Below are 19,849 nucleotides of genomic sequence, written 5' to 3'. Positions count from 1 at the left end.
AATGACGTCTTTTTTGTTAAAAAACAGAAACGATTGGGACTGGTGATGAAGGGTCAAATTTCGCAAGCGCCTGATTTTTCATTTTTTTCGATTACATTTGCCATATATTTTTGCAACAATTTTCTTTAATTATTTGAGTCAGAACTTACTAATCATTGCTTTCTGAAGGAAATTCCTAGTTCTACAACAATTTCAGCTTTTTTAATAATGCAATAAGCAATATCATTTGACAACATATAGGTAACCATCGTACTTTTTGGATTTATTTGAAATTGAATATGAATGATAAAATCTGGCAACCGCAAGCACAAAATACTTAAATCGGGCACTTAAGAAATTTCAGGCAGATACAGATTTAGGGAGATACATTCTTACAAAAATTAAGTAGTGAACGAATCTCCCGAATAGAATATGAATTAAATTTCCTTATTGAATTGCAATATATTCGAATATTTACTGCGCTATTGAACCCCTGCACTCGGCATAAACTTTTCTGCGTGTTTCCATTTGTCTAATTATAATTAAATTGTAGGCTCGTTAAACGAGTAGCTGTTCAGCAGAATTTTCAGGATATAATGAAATTAAGTCCAAACGTGTCTCACGATGAATTCTGTTACGTAAAAAAATGTAATTTATTCCTTGCGTAGATTATGAATAAAATTAATTCTTAGTCAAAACCGCCGCTTGAATGTTTCCCCGGGCATAGACTTCCTTGTTTACTTCGTGACATTGGCCAATCAGTAAGATGCAAAAATAAACGTAACGATGCCCCCTTTCGCATCCGCTCAGATACATTTCTCACTCAGACAGATTTTTAGGCGTGGTCGTGAACATTACTTCATTTTCGCGTTCTGAATTATAATCGTTAGTTTTAGTTGTTTTAAATATAAATCAAATAAGTCAATGATCACTTTGTCATCCTAGGAGTTTCAGTTTAATAACAGTAATCAAAAATTAGTATAGAAATAGCTGTGATAAACTAGGCTAAAATTCTTTACCGGTACTTTTAAAAAACAAATTGTTGAATGGTGTGAATTAGAATGATAGTTTGAAACGGATACCCCATTTTACAGGCAACAACTCGCGAAACCACTCTTAGAATAAGCACCGAAAATTTTAAAATGGAAAAGTATACAAAATATTTTCCGGGGTCAAAAGTCGGGTAAAGGTCCATTCAGTGAAGCGTCCCGGGCCAGGTTATTTTACTCCGGCCGTATTTTGCTGACCACTGGGATACGCAAACTGCCGTACCTTATTGCGAAGACAAGTACAGCAATCCTTTGGCGTGTGATAATCGCCAACGCGATTCAAACCTACGAAAGCACGCATAGCACAATAAGTGTACGATGCCCCCATCGACTTTTTCGCCCCCCTCTGAATCGTTTTCGCCCACCGGGGGGCGATATCGCCCACTTTGAGAATCACTGGTCTATACTATACGTACAGCCAACGGAACAATACGAAATAACCATTTTCAACAGCCAAACAAAACGGAAACGTATAATCCGACTTGCAACTGACAGGAGCCAGCTGGGCGTTTTTGTTTTTTTGCCGTCCAGTAAACAAAGTCACGTGACCCGTGCACGTCCTCTATTTATATCATAAAATTGTTCCATCTCACCAAAACTGGTGTCTGAGAGGAAGGGAAATATTTCACGTATTCATGATTATGTGCAGGCTTCTAAGTGATCGTGACAGTTTAATGTTTGACCAACTTGGATTTTTGTATAATTTTGCTCTCATATTAATTTTTTATTATCGGAATTGGCGATTCATGGAATATTATATGTAAACATGATCGTACGGAAGTTCAATATACAAATACCAATATACAAAGTAAATATAAACTATTATTGCTTCAGTTGACTGCCCTTCCCAATCCAAAAAAAAATTCAACTTTTTCGCATTGTGTATTTGCGATATTATATCACACTGTACAAAAGGCGCAAAATATATCGATGCGACATAAAAACTTGAAATTAAAAGGAAAATACAGTTAGCACTAGATGGATCAAACAAAGCCTCTTCTTTTTGCTCTATGTGTGCTGTGTATCACCGTAGATACCGTACATGTAATATTGTTTACCAAGAAGTCTGTCAATAATTTGTCTTCAAAATCTTAGAAGAACCGGTGGGTGGAAAACAGAAGATGTCTGGTGGAAAACAAATGGTCACTGATAGTAATCAATCTCTGATTTTCTACGCATTGTTGGCTAGTCTGATATGATAATAAAATAAATGAAGTATTGCGGCCGAGAGTCTGAATTTCTCCATTCAATTTATAAGGAGATGATGTTTATCATTGATTAGCCTCAAGCAGTCATATCCATGTACTTATTAGTTCGTGCATGTGAGTTAGTATAATTACCACATCTTGTGGAAGAGAGAAATAAATTTGCAGTTAGTTGGCAGTGGAACAATTGTGTTCATGGTGTCATAGAGGCAGTGTGACGTCATATTTAAATCACGACGCAATCATTAAACTTGAGTTTTAGATGCTGATGATGCATCGGAGTTTTGAATGCTTTGAACACTTGTAGTGGGGGTTGTAATTTCTTTTCCTTCCAAATCTGTAGCGTCTTTATCATCTTCGACCCCTTTTTGCTGTAAAAAACACGTAATATGTAAGGAATAATTTAAAAATGGACGTTTCCTTGACCCCTAAAAGATACTTTCTATACTTTATCATTACAAAATGTTCAACGTTGATTTTGAGAGTGTTTTGGAAAGTTGGCGCTTACAAACTGGCTCACATGTTCAAAAGTATCATTTCTATTCAAAACAATAAACCGCGTGCCGCTTATAGGTATAGATAGCTAATTTCAGGCTAGTATATCGCAGCGTTTGCGATATTAATTTTGGATTATTGTAACTAAGCTAAAGGTCTTTAGAAAACAAATAATTATATGATTTGAAACCATTTTTTGAAAACACAGCTAAAAACTGACGAATAACACGCAAAACTACCAAAAAGAGACAATGTTAACAACCACGCTTGAATATCTGTCTGAGCGAAATAAGTGTCTGAGCGGCGACATAAATTCCAATTGCTACGTCATTGTTAACTTATTTCTGATTTGTAATTGTTACGGAAATAAACAAGGAAATCGATGTTCGGGGAAACATCCATATTATTATGTACAATATATTTGAAAATAATATCTTGAAGAAATACTGAAAGTTTGTGATTGTAAAGGAATGTTAAGACTGGATAGTCTGTTTTCAGTTGTCGCCAGTATTCATCATGGCATCAATTAAAGTAGTATTTTATTCATTCAGGAAGGTTTTCTGTTAGATATGCTCAAATTCAATTTCTGATTTTATGTGAATTGCTGTTTCTGAAAAACGATTAGCGTTTAATTCTTAGTTCAAACCGTCTTACCTTTGCCTTTCCTCTCCTCGCCCATTTTCGGAAGTGGCTGACGACCCTGTATTCTCCCTTTTTCCGTCTGTGTAATTGGCAGAGAACGCATATAACAATGAGAAGAATAACAATGATACTTACTATGACAATCACAATGATAATCGCCACTGGGAATCCATCTGAAATGGTGGAATAAAAAGTTAAGAATGCCACGAGGCGAAAAAATATCCAGAGTAAACGAAAATGTTGAAATACGTTCCAAATAGTAAGAAGCAAACGTTATACAGTATTTCGACAACTATCGTCATAATATTTCCAAGTATGTATAGATGTGAATCGCAGACTCATTTTGTCTTGAGCTTGCAGATTGACACTGTAGGGCTGTAGGCACATTTAAGGAAGGTACTGAGTCTTACCGCTATTGGTAACAATGTTTTCGCATTTTTCTCCGTCGAATCCTTCTGAACATTTGCAATATGCTTCTTCCTTTGCAATAGGGTCATTTGTTTCTCTGATCAGACATTCACCATCGTTTTCACAGTTCATAGGACAGTTGTTCGAGACCAACTTTTCCGGTGTATCAGACTCTGTATAGGTGCAATACAAACGTGTTAATATTAAGTGGAGTATGACAATAATTGCCACCTATATATTAGAAATAAAATGAAAACAAGGTAGGCCTACAATTTTCTGCTATTAGCGAATTGAATCAAACCAAGCCAATTTAAAAATGTGTGCAACAATGCGCGGGCTTACCCTTGCTATAATTCAATTGCCTGTAGAGATTTTTCAGCAATATAAACTTCGGTTTTCTGTTACATGGAAAAATAATTGTTAACTTGTTTTAACACACGGTGTCTACCAACCTTCCAGAACGCCTTTATCCGGTCCTGCAATTTTAATCGTTGAAGTTGTTCCATCAGTCATAAGATTGGTAGTCGAACCACTACCTTCCATGCTGTTAGATCCATCGGTGTTAACGGTACTCTCCGTATTGGAATTTTTTGTAGAAACTGCAGTGGTGTCTGAATCTTCTTTATTATCAGTTGTCGGGGATCCATCTGTGCTATGAAAGCCGCTTGTGCTGCTCGCCTTAGTCTGGGAGGTCGTTCCAGTATTTTGTTCAGAAAAGGTAGACGGCTCCCAAAACATTGGTTCCGTAGTTTCGTCAATGCTTACTGTAGTTTCGTCAGGTGTCTGGGTCGTTTCTTCGACTAAGTTAGGAATAAAGAAGATATTAGTGTGGGTGAAAAGTGAAAAAAATGTCAAGATTTCCGAGTTGTTCTATAGCTCAACGAACACGTCATCGTTCTACTAAGCAATATAATAATGTTGACCATCTCAGAACTAATCATCTGTAGTACATTTGCAGCTTCGTAAGATATTTCTTAGGAAGAGAGGGAGAAAGATTTATAAAAAAGTGAACACTATTATAAACATAAGCCAACAGAGAAAATAATTTAACAGTGATTGATCATTGTTTTATGAGACTGATAAAGGTCCACTTGTATACAGGCTGGGATATGCCGATGCGCTGGCAAATTTTTGAAATCCTCGCTGTCACAGGGTGGTTTGACCCACCTAGACTGGTAACAGAACCACTGGACCATGGTTTGTCATTTGAATAATATATAGACACGTTTTATCAGAATTCTTTCTTCATTGAAAGAATGAGGACAATCATGTTCTGCCATTTCTTGGTAAGGGTTTCGTATCTTTTAGAATTTAAATTACCTGGTGATTCCACTATTTCTACGTGAGTATATCCTTTGAAGTCAACCAGCTCAACTTTTTCATGTTCACGTGTCACATTCATGATGAAACATTGGCGAAGATACCGGAAGTAACTAAATGACTTGCATTCAAATCTGAAAACAACATGAAAATATACAAATATTAAAATAGGGGGAAGGTACATTGTCAATGGTAAAAATGATACTTATTGAAGTTTTTCATACACACGCCTTTACACACATTTCGCTTCAAGCAAGGGCCTGCACTATTTTTTGTAAGTGTTGGAAGCTGCTCGATACCTCACTGCCTAACCAACCTATTTAAAATTGGGTGAATTTATATATATTTGAATATATATATATGATTTTGCATTTATTAGAATCTATAGAAAGATTAAAAATTCAGTCCGTGTTCGTTTTAAACTTATGAACCGCCTACTCTAAAGCACTCGAGAACAGGAGAAATGAATTTCCAATTTGTAATACTTATTAATGAAAACCATGGAATTGCAAAACGTAGAAGGCGCAAATTCCACGAATATGGCGACGACCACGAATACGTAAAAATGGAATTCGTTGTTTGCATAAATGTGTTAGTCCTAGAGGAGTATTTAAGTTTTGACATACAAAAAAAAAATTAAGTCACTACCTAGATTCATAGCAGCATCTTCTTTTGCAATCTTCAAAATTCGATCCATTAAAATGAATATGATTTGGCGCTTTCACTCCTCGAAGATAAGCTCCGTCAAATCGTATGTAGTGCAGCTTGCATTCTGAAAAATGAATCAATGTTGACTTGTTTTTCCTAAATAATTGTTAAAGGTCCGATCCAAATAAAAACTCTTAATTTACACTGTGTGTTTTATAACCACAAAATATGTCCTGAAAGATGCCTGGAAAGAAAAAAAAAGTAGCTAAACAATTTGGTCAACGCGGTTATTTCTAAAAAGACACTATTTCAAGAGATCGACATCATTTTTATCATCCACGTGGGAGCTGATAGTCTTTGTCATAATGATTAAAGTTTGGTTGTAGCAGGCAGATTTTTTATTTATTCTACATTTCGATTAATACAAAATTTACAAAAAAACAGTAAAGGATTGAAATCGTTGATCTTGAATAATGACCATTTATTGAATTAAAATGTCACTGTATGGATTTTTATTTACCTCATATATGATAGAAAATGAAAGAGTCGGAATGTGAAAATGAAAATTGGGATTGATGACCTTTTACTAATAATTAAAATCATTTCTCACAGAAATTCGTCTCGTCCGAACCATTCAGTCAGGTCTCGCAAGCGTCTCACATTCCGCATGTCTGAGCGCAATAAATTAGTATCAATCAACATATCACGTTCTACCACCATTCAAATAATTCTCGTGTTTCCAAATACCTGCACTTTTTTTCGCTAAGATAATATTTTAATTTTCAGAATAGTTCAACAGTGGCACTTTCTCCTAACTCTAAAGTTAGAAACATTCCGAAATTACGTTATGGTAAATTACGAGAACTAAATAATACTATTTTCATGATGTTATATTATATAAAATTATATTATTATCTTCTTTTACTAGGGTTTAACGGATTAGCCAGATTTAAATATCATATAACATGATTCATCATCCTTCAAGTCAGGAATTCTGTTATGTCCAATACTGAATTTTATATAATAATAGGATGGTGCATTGACCCTAATGTCATCCATAAAGTATTTTTAGTAAGAACTTGTTATATTTCAACTCATTATAGTGAATTTAATTGAGATCAAGAAGAAAATGAGAATGATAAGTGAAATTCAAATTATTATGGAAAGTTTATGACACAAAGCAAGGAGATTACTGAGCTTTACAATTTTGCTTTTTAGTTCTTAGATTGTGAAATGCCCAAAATGTTCATTCTCATTTTTTTAAATATTCTATCTTTTTTGTCTATAATTATTTTTTTGCAGCGAATATTAAATCTCAAAGTATTCATAATTTCTTAAAACATCTAGCATAGTTAGCACGGATAAACTTTAAAAATTCTGACAATCAAATTGTAGTTTTTCGTGGGTCAATGACATTATAATGGGATAGCCTCACAATGCTGGGAGTAAACATTTATAATAATCACTAACTAGAAAAGCGTAGTTTACCACCAAACTCGGAAATAACTTTATGTACAGCTGGGTTTTAACTCGCGGATGTGATAATTGTTCAACATTTCTTTGAAAATAATTTTTAGTATTTGATGTCACAATTAGATCCGGTTTAATTTAAGCGAATCGAAGATTGGTAAAGACGTAATGAACACAAAATAAAGAAATGCTCTGGTCGAGCATCGCCTGTTCCACTTAATATTAAACGTCTTAGAAAACGTTATTTTGGTTGATTTTCTAATGGATTATAAAATTTAGAATTAGTACATATTTGAAAAATTATACATTTGAACAAAATTATTTTCAAAAACCGATCCACAGTTAATAAAACTTCTCAAAGTTTTCTTCTTATCCATTTAATTCATGTTAGTCAATGACATGGAAACTAATTTCTACAGGTTCAATATTAAATCGGTTGGGATTTCGGTCGGAAGTTTTTAGTCTTGATATTGACACTAAAAACTTTTTTGTATTGCTAAGACTAAACTTAAAGAATATGGCGCGAATAAACAAAATTATTCATATTGAATCACTGACTTTACAAAGCATGCATTACATTGTAATAAACTCGCCAAACCTGATGCACAATTATGAAACCGATAAAATCGCGTTTTAAATTTATGTTAGCCCAAAATACACGGTCAGTTTGTTAACTTGAAGTTTTCAGCGATTTTTCGTCTCATTTTAACAATGTGGTTACTGTTGAGTCGAGTCACGGTTTCCGCGTTGAAGCATCAATTAATTGTTGTGAGTGCTTTAATAACATGCTATGGCATTTCAAATTAAAATTGCAAATTTTCGAGGACTTATTAAAATCTGTTGGTTTTTATTATAAAAGAGAAAATTGCTTCAAATAAGGTTTAATTTTGGTCACTAGCGCCACTTTAACGCAGAATATACAATCTAGTATAATTATATTACGTTCTCCCACGAATTGCATAGTTTATAAGATTCCGCCAAAAATATAAAAAAAAATTTGCATTATATCATGAAGTTTTTTCTTTTCAATTACCAGAAGTTTTTTCATAATATTGAGAATAATATTTGGGGGGCTAAAGAGCTGAGTTCACTAATAAGTTTGGTCGAAAAGACTAAAGACATTGGGTTGAACAGTCTACGTGGCATTTTATCTTACTATGACACGAACTCAAATACCCTGTTATTTCATTACATGTCCTATTCGTCCATGAACTGTGAAAAAGTTGATATCAAGCCCAAGTACTTATAATAAGTAGATTGAAGAAAAGCATCTTTAGTAAAGTACAATTGAGGTAACAAATTATTTTCTTGAAGTTTTACAATAAAACTCAATTTAATCAATTAGGCATAACATAAAATGTGATGAAGATGACTTTTTCCCAATCGATCTATGGCTGGATATAAGCCGGGACTTTTTTCATAATTTCAGATAATTTGGACAGAATCTTTTGAACTGCGGAAACATGGACGTGACGAATCATTGATCTCTTCTTTGTCACTAGTAGTTTGTTGTAATTTCGTGTTTTCAATGTGTAGCAAACAATATTTACCTCTCTGTATATCTGCCTCTGTGGCTATTTAGTTGGATGATAGTGACGTTATTACATTTCATGACCCCTAATTTAACACATATTTTGAATTGACACTGAAATTGCTTTAAAAATTCAATGTTGAAAGTAAATTAAGGTCAATTTGCCCTTATTAAGTTTCATTGTTGATGTAATTGTCCTACGTATAATTTTCACGTATGGGCTGTCTTTGTCAAATGCCAAACGACATTACATGTTATATTTTACCGATGACTAAGACACTAACTTTGCGCTTTGTTGCGAAAATTAGATCTTGGTGCGTTTCACGAATTTTACCACAATTTTTTAACAATCGCGTCTTCAAACTAAACATAATGATTAATTTGTTTTTGGGAACTACTGACTGAAATTTGCTAAAAGAATTTAAAAAACAGATACTTTCATTTTAATTGGTCCTTTTAAACATATAATTACATTGAAAACAGCGTATTTCATTGTAGCCTATGGGTTTGATATAATTTGGAAACTAAAGAGGTTTTATTTCACACTGATCGATGTCCAATTCATTCCATGCCTATTTAAATCAATTGGAATTATTTCCTAGTTTAATTTTATTGCAATACATTTTGTTAGATCGAGTATACTGTATATTAGTAATATTGTATCACCGTGCCATCCATTAGCTAAAACATGCAAACCTAACTTTTTATAGCATTGGAACGACAGACGAACGACAGTCCTCCCGACAACCCTACATTGAGTTGGAGTTTGCAGTAATTCTAAGTAGCATCCAACTTACTTCCTAAGACAGCATGTACGAATTGGTTGCTTTAATTTCTATTATCAGACTTGTACATATCGAAGAACTCACCACAAAAAGAAAAATACGAACCTATTTTGTTTTCTTTTCCCGGTTCCTTAGAATAAAATACAGCTTTATATATTTCTTTCGCGGGTGTTGTCGGAACTGCTTGTGTGGTCGCTTGAGTTGTCACAAAAAATTGTAAAAATACAATCGCTACCCCAAGAATCACGTAATGGAAACTGATTATTGCCCTGAATTTAAAGATGGAACTTGAAATAGAGTCAAGTAATAGCTTAGTCCTAATGCTTTGACGGTTTAAAGGCTCGAAGATCGAGTCTGTGGATTAATCTTTTCAACATATTATTTTGAGTTTCCTGTTAGCTTAAAGCAGTGAAAACGTTAACGAGATCCAAAAAAGGGACAGTCTAAATTAGAATATAAATGGCTACTTGCTATTTTGTTAATTTGCATCTATAATTTTATAAATTTTATTATTCTGACGGAAAGGAAATTTTTTTTCAATAAAATTATAGGTCATCAATATTGAATCAAAGTTAATTTTTTTAGGAGAAAAAGGCATGAAAGATATTGGGATTTCAATAGCTACTTTTTTCAGAATATTCTATTTCAATGTTATTCCCCAAAAAGAACTTCATTCATTCCATGCAACAACAAAAAAAATCGACGACGAATTGAATCATTCGCCATACTAGGCGCGACCTAATCGATTTACTACTTACATTTTTCTTTAACTGGATTTCAAAAATATCTTCACCGATCTATCTTCGAACTATTTGATTAGACTTATATTAAACTATTGATAATATTTAAAAAATATTAATATATATATTAATATAAGGATGGAAAGAATCTTTCATCTTGTGCAGTCATTTTTGTTGGTCCCTACCAACGAAAGTTGCCATCTAGACCAATTGGTAATTAAACTTTTTTTCAAATAATAAACACTCTTTTAGTGAAATACTCATCAGTAAAAAACGCGAACATCACATGGAAGAAATTTGTGGTGTGGATATACTTTGTGTTGAAATAAAAAAGATCATATATGGAATAAATACAGATTCAACGCAAAGCGAGCTCAGATATTTCTTACAATTAGTTTATCCTAGTTTTTCATCTTTTAAGATTAATATTACTCTAAGAAAAAATATGGAAATTTTCAAACACTCACATTCGCAAAAGTTCAAAAATTATACGATGGAGTAGCAATACCATGGAGAGCAATAGCCTAAAAGTTATTTCATTCTGAGAATAAATTTTAAATCCTGATAGCAATCATTTTGGACATCTTCACTATTATAATTGTGTTATCTTATTTCTAAGCTTGTAATCTCTTCATTATCTTATATCAGCGACTACTGAAAGATATCGACGCCGTTTAAGTTATTACTTCCTGTCTTGTACACTCACTCCCACGTAATGAGCAACTTGAGGGGCGATAGAAGGAAATATTAGTTTTGCGAGGAGAGAAAAACGCCAAGTTAATTACACATTAAACATTACCGTGGGCTACAACACGATTACATAATTGTTAGTATAGAAGCGAAAGTGTCCAATTTTATTGCTATACATTGGCATGTAAAATACTGTTTGAAAAATCGTAAGGTTTACTCGTTTGCACAAATAATTATGCCGTGGAATGCGTCTAACATTGTTATCATATTGACAAATGCACGTTCAGGTTCACTCCTACTAGAAATCAACCCAAGTCAACTCTCTGAAACGGATTTAAAAAAATTCAGTTTTCTATGCCCAACAGATCTGTTTTTTCTAATTCTTATATCTCCATACATTACTCCTTATAAAAGGTTGTTTAGTGACGTCATAAAAACTTGAAATATCGATGAAATGACACCGGTACCATTCATACGATCGACCTATACTTTGGTATTATAAAATTTGTCTTTGAAACAATATGTTCTGTTCATTGCACTAATCAATGGTGTAAAATTCAACTCTGAAATAATAAAATAAATTTCTATCGTGCCACAAAAGTTCCAAGGTGACATGACCAAAAAGAGAAGAAATCGTTAAAGACTGATAAATAAATACTATAAGTAATAATTGATTGAACTCTTGCAATGAGAATACCTCGTTTTAGATGTTCAAAATGTTTCCTGTACCGTAACAATCGTAGAGGAAACACAAATTTCACAGTTTCAATGGACAGGGCATAAAAGCGAGTCCTTTATGTTTATTCGAGTACAAATTAGATGATTTGAGGATTTCTATCCTGATTAAACCTTACTTAACCAACGTATCAATGGCTCGAGTAAGCTTGATCGAAGATATGGCGACGTATGGATGTAGTTATATTACGACAAACAAACAATTAGAGAAGATTATTATGACGCAATAGTTGGAAATAAAAATAATTACCGCCTTGGACTACGGATACTTGAGCTTACAAAAAGTAACAAGAGTACACTGATAAAAAAGTTGGTCAAGTCGCCCAGAAAATACCGATAATTGGGCAATGAATACTGCTTTAGTACTGTGGCCCTTCTGAAACCAATATTTCATCTATTTTTACTAGGTTAATCATCATTGTGAACGAGTAAATAAACTGAAATTATCCTCCGGGAATTATTCAAACGCCAGAAAGTAATTGTTAAAGGTAATATATTAAGTTACGTATTCTCTGTTATCACTTTAATATTTTTTCAAGATGCACTTTTTACAAATTTTTACTATCTACGTTTTCATTTTTATTTTTTCTTCCAAAACAATGATTTTTCTGAAATTGAACGACATTGAATCTTTTTCTATGAGTGAAGCGCGATATTTATGCTATTGGGGTCTTCATTTGTTGAATGGCGAATGACCAAAGTCGGATGAAGCTGTAATCCCATTTTGATGTCATAATGAGAATCGTTAAGAGGATTATTATGCTATAAAGAGGGGCGGAACTTGAACGCTATTCGTGAAATTGTTTGTTTACTCAATACTAACGGTACTTTTTATTATACTTCTCAGGATTATATTACCGGACAATAAATTAAATTGACAATGAAGGGTGACCAATTTTTATTTGGCCAAGTTTGAAACGATGCTGATTAGGAAAAGGTGTGAAACGTTGCAGTTTAAAGGAGTATCGCCCCACTTATAACACGTGGATAAAAAATAAATAGTAGTTGATGAAAGGGCGTTTGCACAATTCCACTCTTACCAAGGCTCTGCACGAACACCTACAGACAAGTACGGAAAAATTTACTATTTTTGATTTGTTAGTAAATTACCAGTCCAGGCCTGGCCTATCAAAGCACCCTAGCTAAAGTTCTGGACCTGGAATCTTTACCTTGAGAAGACATTAAAATGAATATTTACATTTGAATTAATATTCCGAATTTTCATCAATAAAAAAGTTTTTCTGGTTTCTCAACTATCAATTTCCATAATTATACCCTGTACAAGGAATCAAGATAATGTTGAATAAAACAAAGATATTTTGAGAATGTGAGCTATTGTCTAAAACTTTCTATAACAATACTAAATAAAATTTTACGTCAAATAGTATATCATTTACTTCACGCGTTACCTACGTCACAAAAATGTTTGGAAGGCGATAATACGATGTAATTTTACGCAATTATCAACTTTTAGTGTTGCTTTCAGAATTGCAGCTGCTTCATTTTCGGTTCCGATTTGACATGTAAGTAGCGTTGATTGCAATAATTTGGGCTCAAAATTAGGAGTTTGTGAAAATACAAATCAAACAATGACATAGAGAACATCAGAATGACAGAAACTCTAACGTGAAACTCATAAGACGTACGTAATAACGTACTTCGTTTGCGGAACTGTAATGCAAAGATTTCGAGACAAAAGGGCGAATGTTAAAATTTTATTTGAAAATATTACAAAGATATAGATGTTCTCTATAAGCTAGTATTTAATCATAGTTTGAAGCAGTATTTTCAAAGTATTTCAATAAAAATTCAAAAGAGTTTACAAATCGAAAATATATTTTATTTTTTTTCAAACCAGATTTTTCACCTCGAATTGACTCTCGAATTGTAAAATAATTTAGGCGCGTTTTCTGACGTAATTCTATATTTTACAGTGTTTTATTTGAGAGACTATTCAGAAATTTATCTTTCTCCGTGCGTATTTGGTCACCATTGTTTTCTGCATTTCAACTCCATAATAAGCGATAAAATATTTGATAAAAATAAATTTAAAATGATTACAGAATCAATAGAGCAAACAAAACATAACTTAAAAATAGAGTCTTTCCAAATTTAATTGTGTTAACAAATAAAGTTCCACTCACCTAAGAAATATGTTGTAAATTATTAATTCATTCACACTCATACACACATAATTTAGAATAATACTGATATAATTAAGAATGATATTATTTGGAAAATAAAAAAAATAAGAAAAAATTAATTTTTGCATGCAAGAAGCAACAGTATTATACTTAGTATTTAACACATTCTAAAAATTTAATTTATAGCTATCTTATATTATGATACAATATGTAAAGGTTAGGCCTGAAAATTAATTATTCCAAAAACCTGCAATTTTAAAAGGGTTTAATTAAAGCAAAGTAATATGTCTCAAACTTGTCTGCTACACCTTTAATTATTTTCGTGCGTAGTTTCACAACAATGTTAAATTTATCATTAGATTAAAATGAATATTTGTTTTTTATTTTAATTCGATTGTCCCTTTATTCTCAAATATTTTCTGCGCGTAACTATGCGATCAGAAATAAACTAACAGTTTATGCTAAAATATTGAACATTAATATTATTTCACATTTTCCATTCAATTATTTTTGTCCTTTTAATGCCGAATCAAATAATAAATGATATAGAAGACGATATTGATTAATTCAACTGCACTTTTTTTCATAACAGAATCGTCAAATACAATGACATTTTTGAATTACTAGTTATTCCTATAATCAGTCCAATATTTTATCCTGTTTCTACTTCTAACTGCTTTTAAAAAAAACTTGCTAGAAGTGAAATATTAGTAAATACTCAATGTCATGGATTCCACTTCCAGATATTACTCCAGGTATGCAGCTTTCTTTAATTGACACAGATTTACATATACTTTGCCAACATCTCTGCCTCCCGATATTGCCAGCCAGAGGCAACTTCAAAAGTAAAAACAGACTTTGAAAACGTTTATTTCATTATAACTTTAATTTATCTCCAAAAAAAATCATATAATATTGACTTTCAATCATTGTTCCTCAGCATATAAAGTGGTTTTCTATTCTATTATGATTGAAACCATTTTTCCTATAAAAAAGTATAACAGTGTTTTTTGGGATTGTAATCAAACGTCATTAATTAGAAATACCAACTCACAAGTGACCTTTTCTGCAAAAAGTACATAATGTGCATAACTACGTCTGTCCAGAGTTTTCAGTCGCACCATTATTTCCTTTCGAAAGAAAATTCCACATTGCTAGCTAATGCCGCATGTATAAGAAGAACCGATAATTTTTTGTTGTATTAATATTTACAATAATATTGCCATTTCGTAAATATATCTTGACAGTATGTTTGAATTATTAATACTGCGACACACTTCAAAAACAATGCGTACCATGAACTAGTATTATGTAGTGATTAGGAATTATTATTGCAGTAGCTTGTTTCCCATCCGTGGACAAAATCGCCAGATAATGAAGAATGTGTGAAACTGGAATACTGTCCACCCGTCGACATAACACGTGCTATAATTCGCACGTAATTTGCGTCTCCAAGTTAATCATGTGAGAAAGGGAAGCTTATGAGACGGTTGAATTATATGATATTTATATCTCTCGCCTATTTTCTGCCAGGGAACAGTTATAACTGGATAAACATTCTGGATGCACAGGTTGGTTGATGCAGAAATACATAAACATTGGTCGTTACGATTAAGGCATGCTACACACTATCCAACGTATATATTTTATGGACGTTCAAATAAATTGGTACTTGTAGAGTCGTCGATTAAGTCATTTCTTTGGGTTGGGCAACCCGTTAAATTTCTGAAATAATGCTTCGTACTTGGGCGATTGCGATGTACGAGGCGATCGGCGTTAGATTATTGGGTTTTGTTATTTTAACCTCGGGTGAATTCCAGCCATGAAAACTTCCAATACAGATATGGTTTACTGTATGGTCTAATCAAAAGCTATACAGTAGAAGGAAGTGAGAGAGATATGTGTTGCATCTGATAATAATCTGTTTCTCAAGGTATTTAGTGCGCGTTGTGGATTGTCCGTGAACTAACCTGAAATCGGGCATGAAATTTATTTGGCAAAATAGGTTATTCCGTTGTAGAACGAGAGCTTGTACCACATATTCCCATTCAAAGTTTATCATTTGCTACAATTAACACCCCAAATTTGACAATTCGGCTCATATTGCGCCACCACATGGCATTACTTCGATCAATTTAACATTTTCCCAACGAAGTCGGTACTGCTACCGCTGCTCATCCGCGATCTTACCGGCATCGATGTAATTGCTACCTTCGTGTATATATATTTGAGCATTTCTCTCTCGTTGTTGAAATGAACAACCGCATTGGATATAGATTTGTTGTAAAATTATCTAAACTCAAATGTGAGATAGAATTTTATGATGGCATAAATGAAACTTTTAAAATGAGCAATGAAGCAAACACTGAGACTGTATCAGGCAGTTGGTATTGTGTGCTGCGAGCGGCGTTCCTGCATAGCGGAAATAGAATGGATCAACACAGAGAACAATCCACATCCATCGGCGGTTGAAAAAAAAATGGAGGACGTCAACAAATGCGCATACTTGCTAACTCAAGCCACGATTCACCTTCTATACATATTCAGGTATTCGAAAAATCCACCGTTTGTGGTAGCTATGGACCTAAATATTCCGTAACAGTAGTATATATTTCCCCGTGATTAAAGAGTTTTGCTCCGCACAATACATGCAATTTCTCATCTTGTTGTAGTTAAATAATGTATATCTGAGGAAGTCTTTACGCAAATTTACAGAAATATATCTGTGTCAGTGTGTAGAAAGACTCTTGAATCATGGTTATGTTTATCTTCACTCTTACTACAGCATCCTTGTATTAAATGCATATGGATCAACCGGCATAAAGCATAGAAGGATATGTATTTAGTCCCACAGAAACCCAATCGAAGGTATAAACTAACATTACAGTCCGTTATTTCGAAACATGCCTTGATAAAAATGGCTCCATTTTCAGTGTTGTTTGAGCGTGAGGTCAGAATTGTCCGATAGATCCCTCCCACTAGAATCTGACAGGTCTACGGAAGGGAGGGGACGCTGCACGAAGTGGCCCACGAATATATAATATTGCAACAACCACTAACGAGAGGTTGGGGGAAAGCCTGAATGCATTTGGTATCCGACCAGCTAACCCTATCCGAGTCATTTTACTTTCGTTGGCTAGATTTCCCAAACGTTAATTTACCAGATCAAAACTGTCTGCTCTTTAGTATTTTCAGAAAGTAACTTTTAGTAGTTTCACTTTCGTTTTTGAGTAAATATGCATATATATATATATTTTAGGTAAATATTTCATCTAGTATAAATACACTCTTCATGAACAATATTGTTTACAAAAAAAAAGTATATGAAATAATTATCAATAATCTGAAAAAAGATTATTTACACTTGCTTAAAAATACTGGTAGTTTACTTTGAGACTGATGTGATTTGTATGTACTTGTATCGGGAGTGATTCATGATATGAATAAAACATCAGGATTGGGCAATAGTCTTTGTTGGGTCCTTGAATGATATTCAAATCAATTTTAAAAATCCATTTTTTGTTTACCGGTTAAGCGCAGCGGTTTTAATTGGATTTGGTGGACTGCGAATGAAGAATAGAGCAGCTGACTAGTTACGTTTTGTTAAATCTATATCTTTGTTCGACTGGTATTATCATCGCGTTGCATATTCGGCTGTGGATGGAGTCTGCTCACATTACGTGGTGGTATATCTGGATTAGAAACACTAAAATGCTGTCCTCCATTCTCGTCTTTAACCGTGGAATAGTAAACACCCGAATTTTCGTCAACCATTTGCTGCTTACTTGGCCTCAAAGGTTTTGTCTTTGTTGGTTTCCAATCAGATTTGGATTTAGGCTGCGTCGTTACGAATGATAACATTTGGGGTTGAGACGGTTTTTCTTCTCTCTCCGACTCAGTCTGTGGAGTCATGTTTGCTCCAAAAGATGTTGATTGTTCTTCAAAGTCAAGGCGTATTTCTTTTTCTGCTGGAAGGTATGTGGACCTCGATGGGCCAGCTGAAATAATACATTTTGAAGTTTTACTGAAAATGCGGTTTAGTTATCTTATATTCTGCTACTACGTTTTAAGATGTTGAAAATTTTTTTTTCAATATACTTCCCATATACTGCAAGTTCTCCATAGTATTTACTTTGGTTGATTAAGCTATTAATACTTAACTGAAATTTCAGAAAGAAATAGCCATCATTTTATTATGCATACGTTAACAATGTTTTCAACACTACTAGGCTTTTGTAATCGCTGACAAATGGGTATTTGGTTCAAGAATCGGAATAAGACAATGTCGGACGGTGATAGATTGGGTTCGAACTGCATAGATCATAGCAGGTAGTTGGTAGATATGGACGCAACAATTCGATTGCCTTTTAAGCGTTCCCTCCCCGTCGTTCAGTTTACTTTAAGGTAATGCTTTGATAGTGTACAATTACTTCAAGAAAACCATAAACAATCATCGGGACGGAATTAGAATATTTTAGTGGGAAAATTATAATAAACTTGCATAATAAATTAACATAATAAATTATATCGATACATCATTCGCTAGGTATATGAACATGAGATAAGCAGTATAATTCGATTTTAAATACCTTGTGTTTGAGTTCCACCCGGCTGCGTGCCATCAGTAAACTCGGCAACGCTGTAGAGATTCATCCCTCTTTGAGGGTAGGTGAGATCATTTGGAAACTCTCCATAGCTCTTTACAATCCTTGGGGATCCTTCGTATAACTTGATACGAAGATTAAAAATTTTATAGGATATGAAAGGCGTTAATGTACATATTAAGAATCCAACGAAGATCACAATTGCTCCAGACGCTGCAGATGCTGCACCAGACAAGAATATTATAATCAAGACACCGCCAACGAGTGTTGAAAGTCCTAATGGGATTGCTATTATTGATAAAACACAAAATATACGCTGCAGCAAGGGCACGTGTGGTCCAATATGACTTCGATTCATATTCTTGAGTAAGTAATAACGTTTGTCACAAATCAGTGATATTGGATTTTACTTAGTTCCGTATCGAATAGTCAGCACATGCAGCATAAACGTATTCTTTCACTTTATTAGCTCATCTGAAGCCTTGAGTGATATCCATACATGAAACACAAAATAGTTATCAGGTGCTTAATATTGATGTATGTACACAACACTTTTTTAATATTATTCTAAAATCACCTACAGATATGAAAGAAAAACGGTCTCAGAATCTCCGACAGCTATATACTCATCCCTTGTAACTTTTAAACTAACCTACCAAACACTGTTATGAATTCCGAAATTTCCAAGCTGTGTGTTTGAATTGTCTCTACCATCACTCTCCCTTCTAAAGAACAATAACACAACGAACGAAGACAAAACAACAAAGCAGATCAATTTACAGTCGTTACAAAGGCCATACGTGGGTTATGATATATTCACCATCAGTAGACACGCTTCAAGTGTCTTTTATGCTTGATCGAAGGAAACATTCAGCGGACAAAAGCACTCAATTGCTTTTGTCCGCGGTACTGATCACGTGACTATCTATTAGTTGAAATGGACGCTGATCCTGTTAAAAGATCGATGACGTAACATGAATGTTATTTCGATTTACTTTTCAATGTCAGCACAGGTTAACGTGTTGTTGTTAATGGGCCTATCCATACGTAAATGCTCAACTATATGGCTGTAAACAAGCGCCATTCGTTTTGCCGTTTCTCTATAATTTAATCTCCTATACTGGGTGGGAGGGATGGCCAGACTTGTCCAATCGATAGCACGAGGTAATCTTAATTAATTGTTAAAAAATAGTTAGTACATATAGAATATAGATCAACACCCGTAGATGAGCCAATAGAAAAAATTTTAATAAACAGAGAAATATGAAGTCGAATGGTATTCTTTAGAGAAGGGAAAATTTTGGCATATTTTCGAAAAGTAGACGTTACGGTGAGTACGGTAATTAATTCATCATTTATTCTTATAAAGTTATTACTGTTATATATTTCAAATTTTAATCGGGT

At 33.6% G+C, this 19,849-nt stretch overlaps 2 protein-coding genes across 2 annotated transcripts; both read right to left on the bottom strand.

Annotated features, from left to right (window-relative positions):
* Positions 1-1,891: 1,891 nt before the first annotated feature.
* Positions 1,892-10,445, bottom strand: LOC120338257 (uncharacterized). Its single transcript, XM_039406217.2, has 8 exons — positions 10,291-10,445; positions 9,638-9,801; positions 5,747-5,870; positions 5,099-5,232; positions 4,231-4,578; positions 3,781-3,951; positions 3,383-3,543; positions 1,892-2,604 (listed from the first exon to the last, which is right to left on the bottom strand). Coding segments are annotated over exons 1-8 (1,230 nt in total). The 5' UTR covers positions 10,293-10,445; the 3' UTR covers positions 1,892-2,478.
* A 6,374-nt stretch (positions 10,446-16,819) lies between these two features.
* Positions 16,820-19,353, bottom strand: LOC120337525 (uncharacterized). The gene is made up of 2 exons (XM_039405330.2): positions 18,431-19,353; positions 16,820-17,839 (listed from the first exon to the last, which is right to left on the bottom strand). Exons 1-2 carry the CDS (start codon positions 18,801-18,803, stop codon positions 17,451-17,453), a joined length of 762 nt encoding a protein of 253 aa, XP_039261264.2. The 5' UTR covers positions 18,804-19,353; the 3' UTR covers positions 16,820-17,450.
* Positions 19,354-19,849: the final 496 nt, after the last annotated feature.

Source organism: Styela clava, chromosome 10 (genome assembly GCF_964204865.1).
Source record: "Styela clava chromosome 10, kaStyClav1.hap1.2, whole genome shotgun sequence".
Lineage (NCBI taxonomy): Eukaryota > Metazoa > Chordata > Ascidiacea > Stolidobranchia > Styelidae > Styela > Styela clava.
Note: the sequence above shows the minus strand (reverse complement) of the source record. Positions and strands in the feature narration are given on the sequence as shown.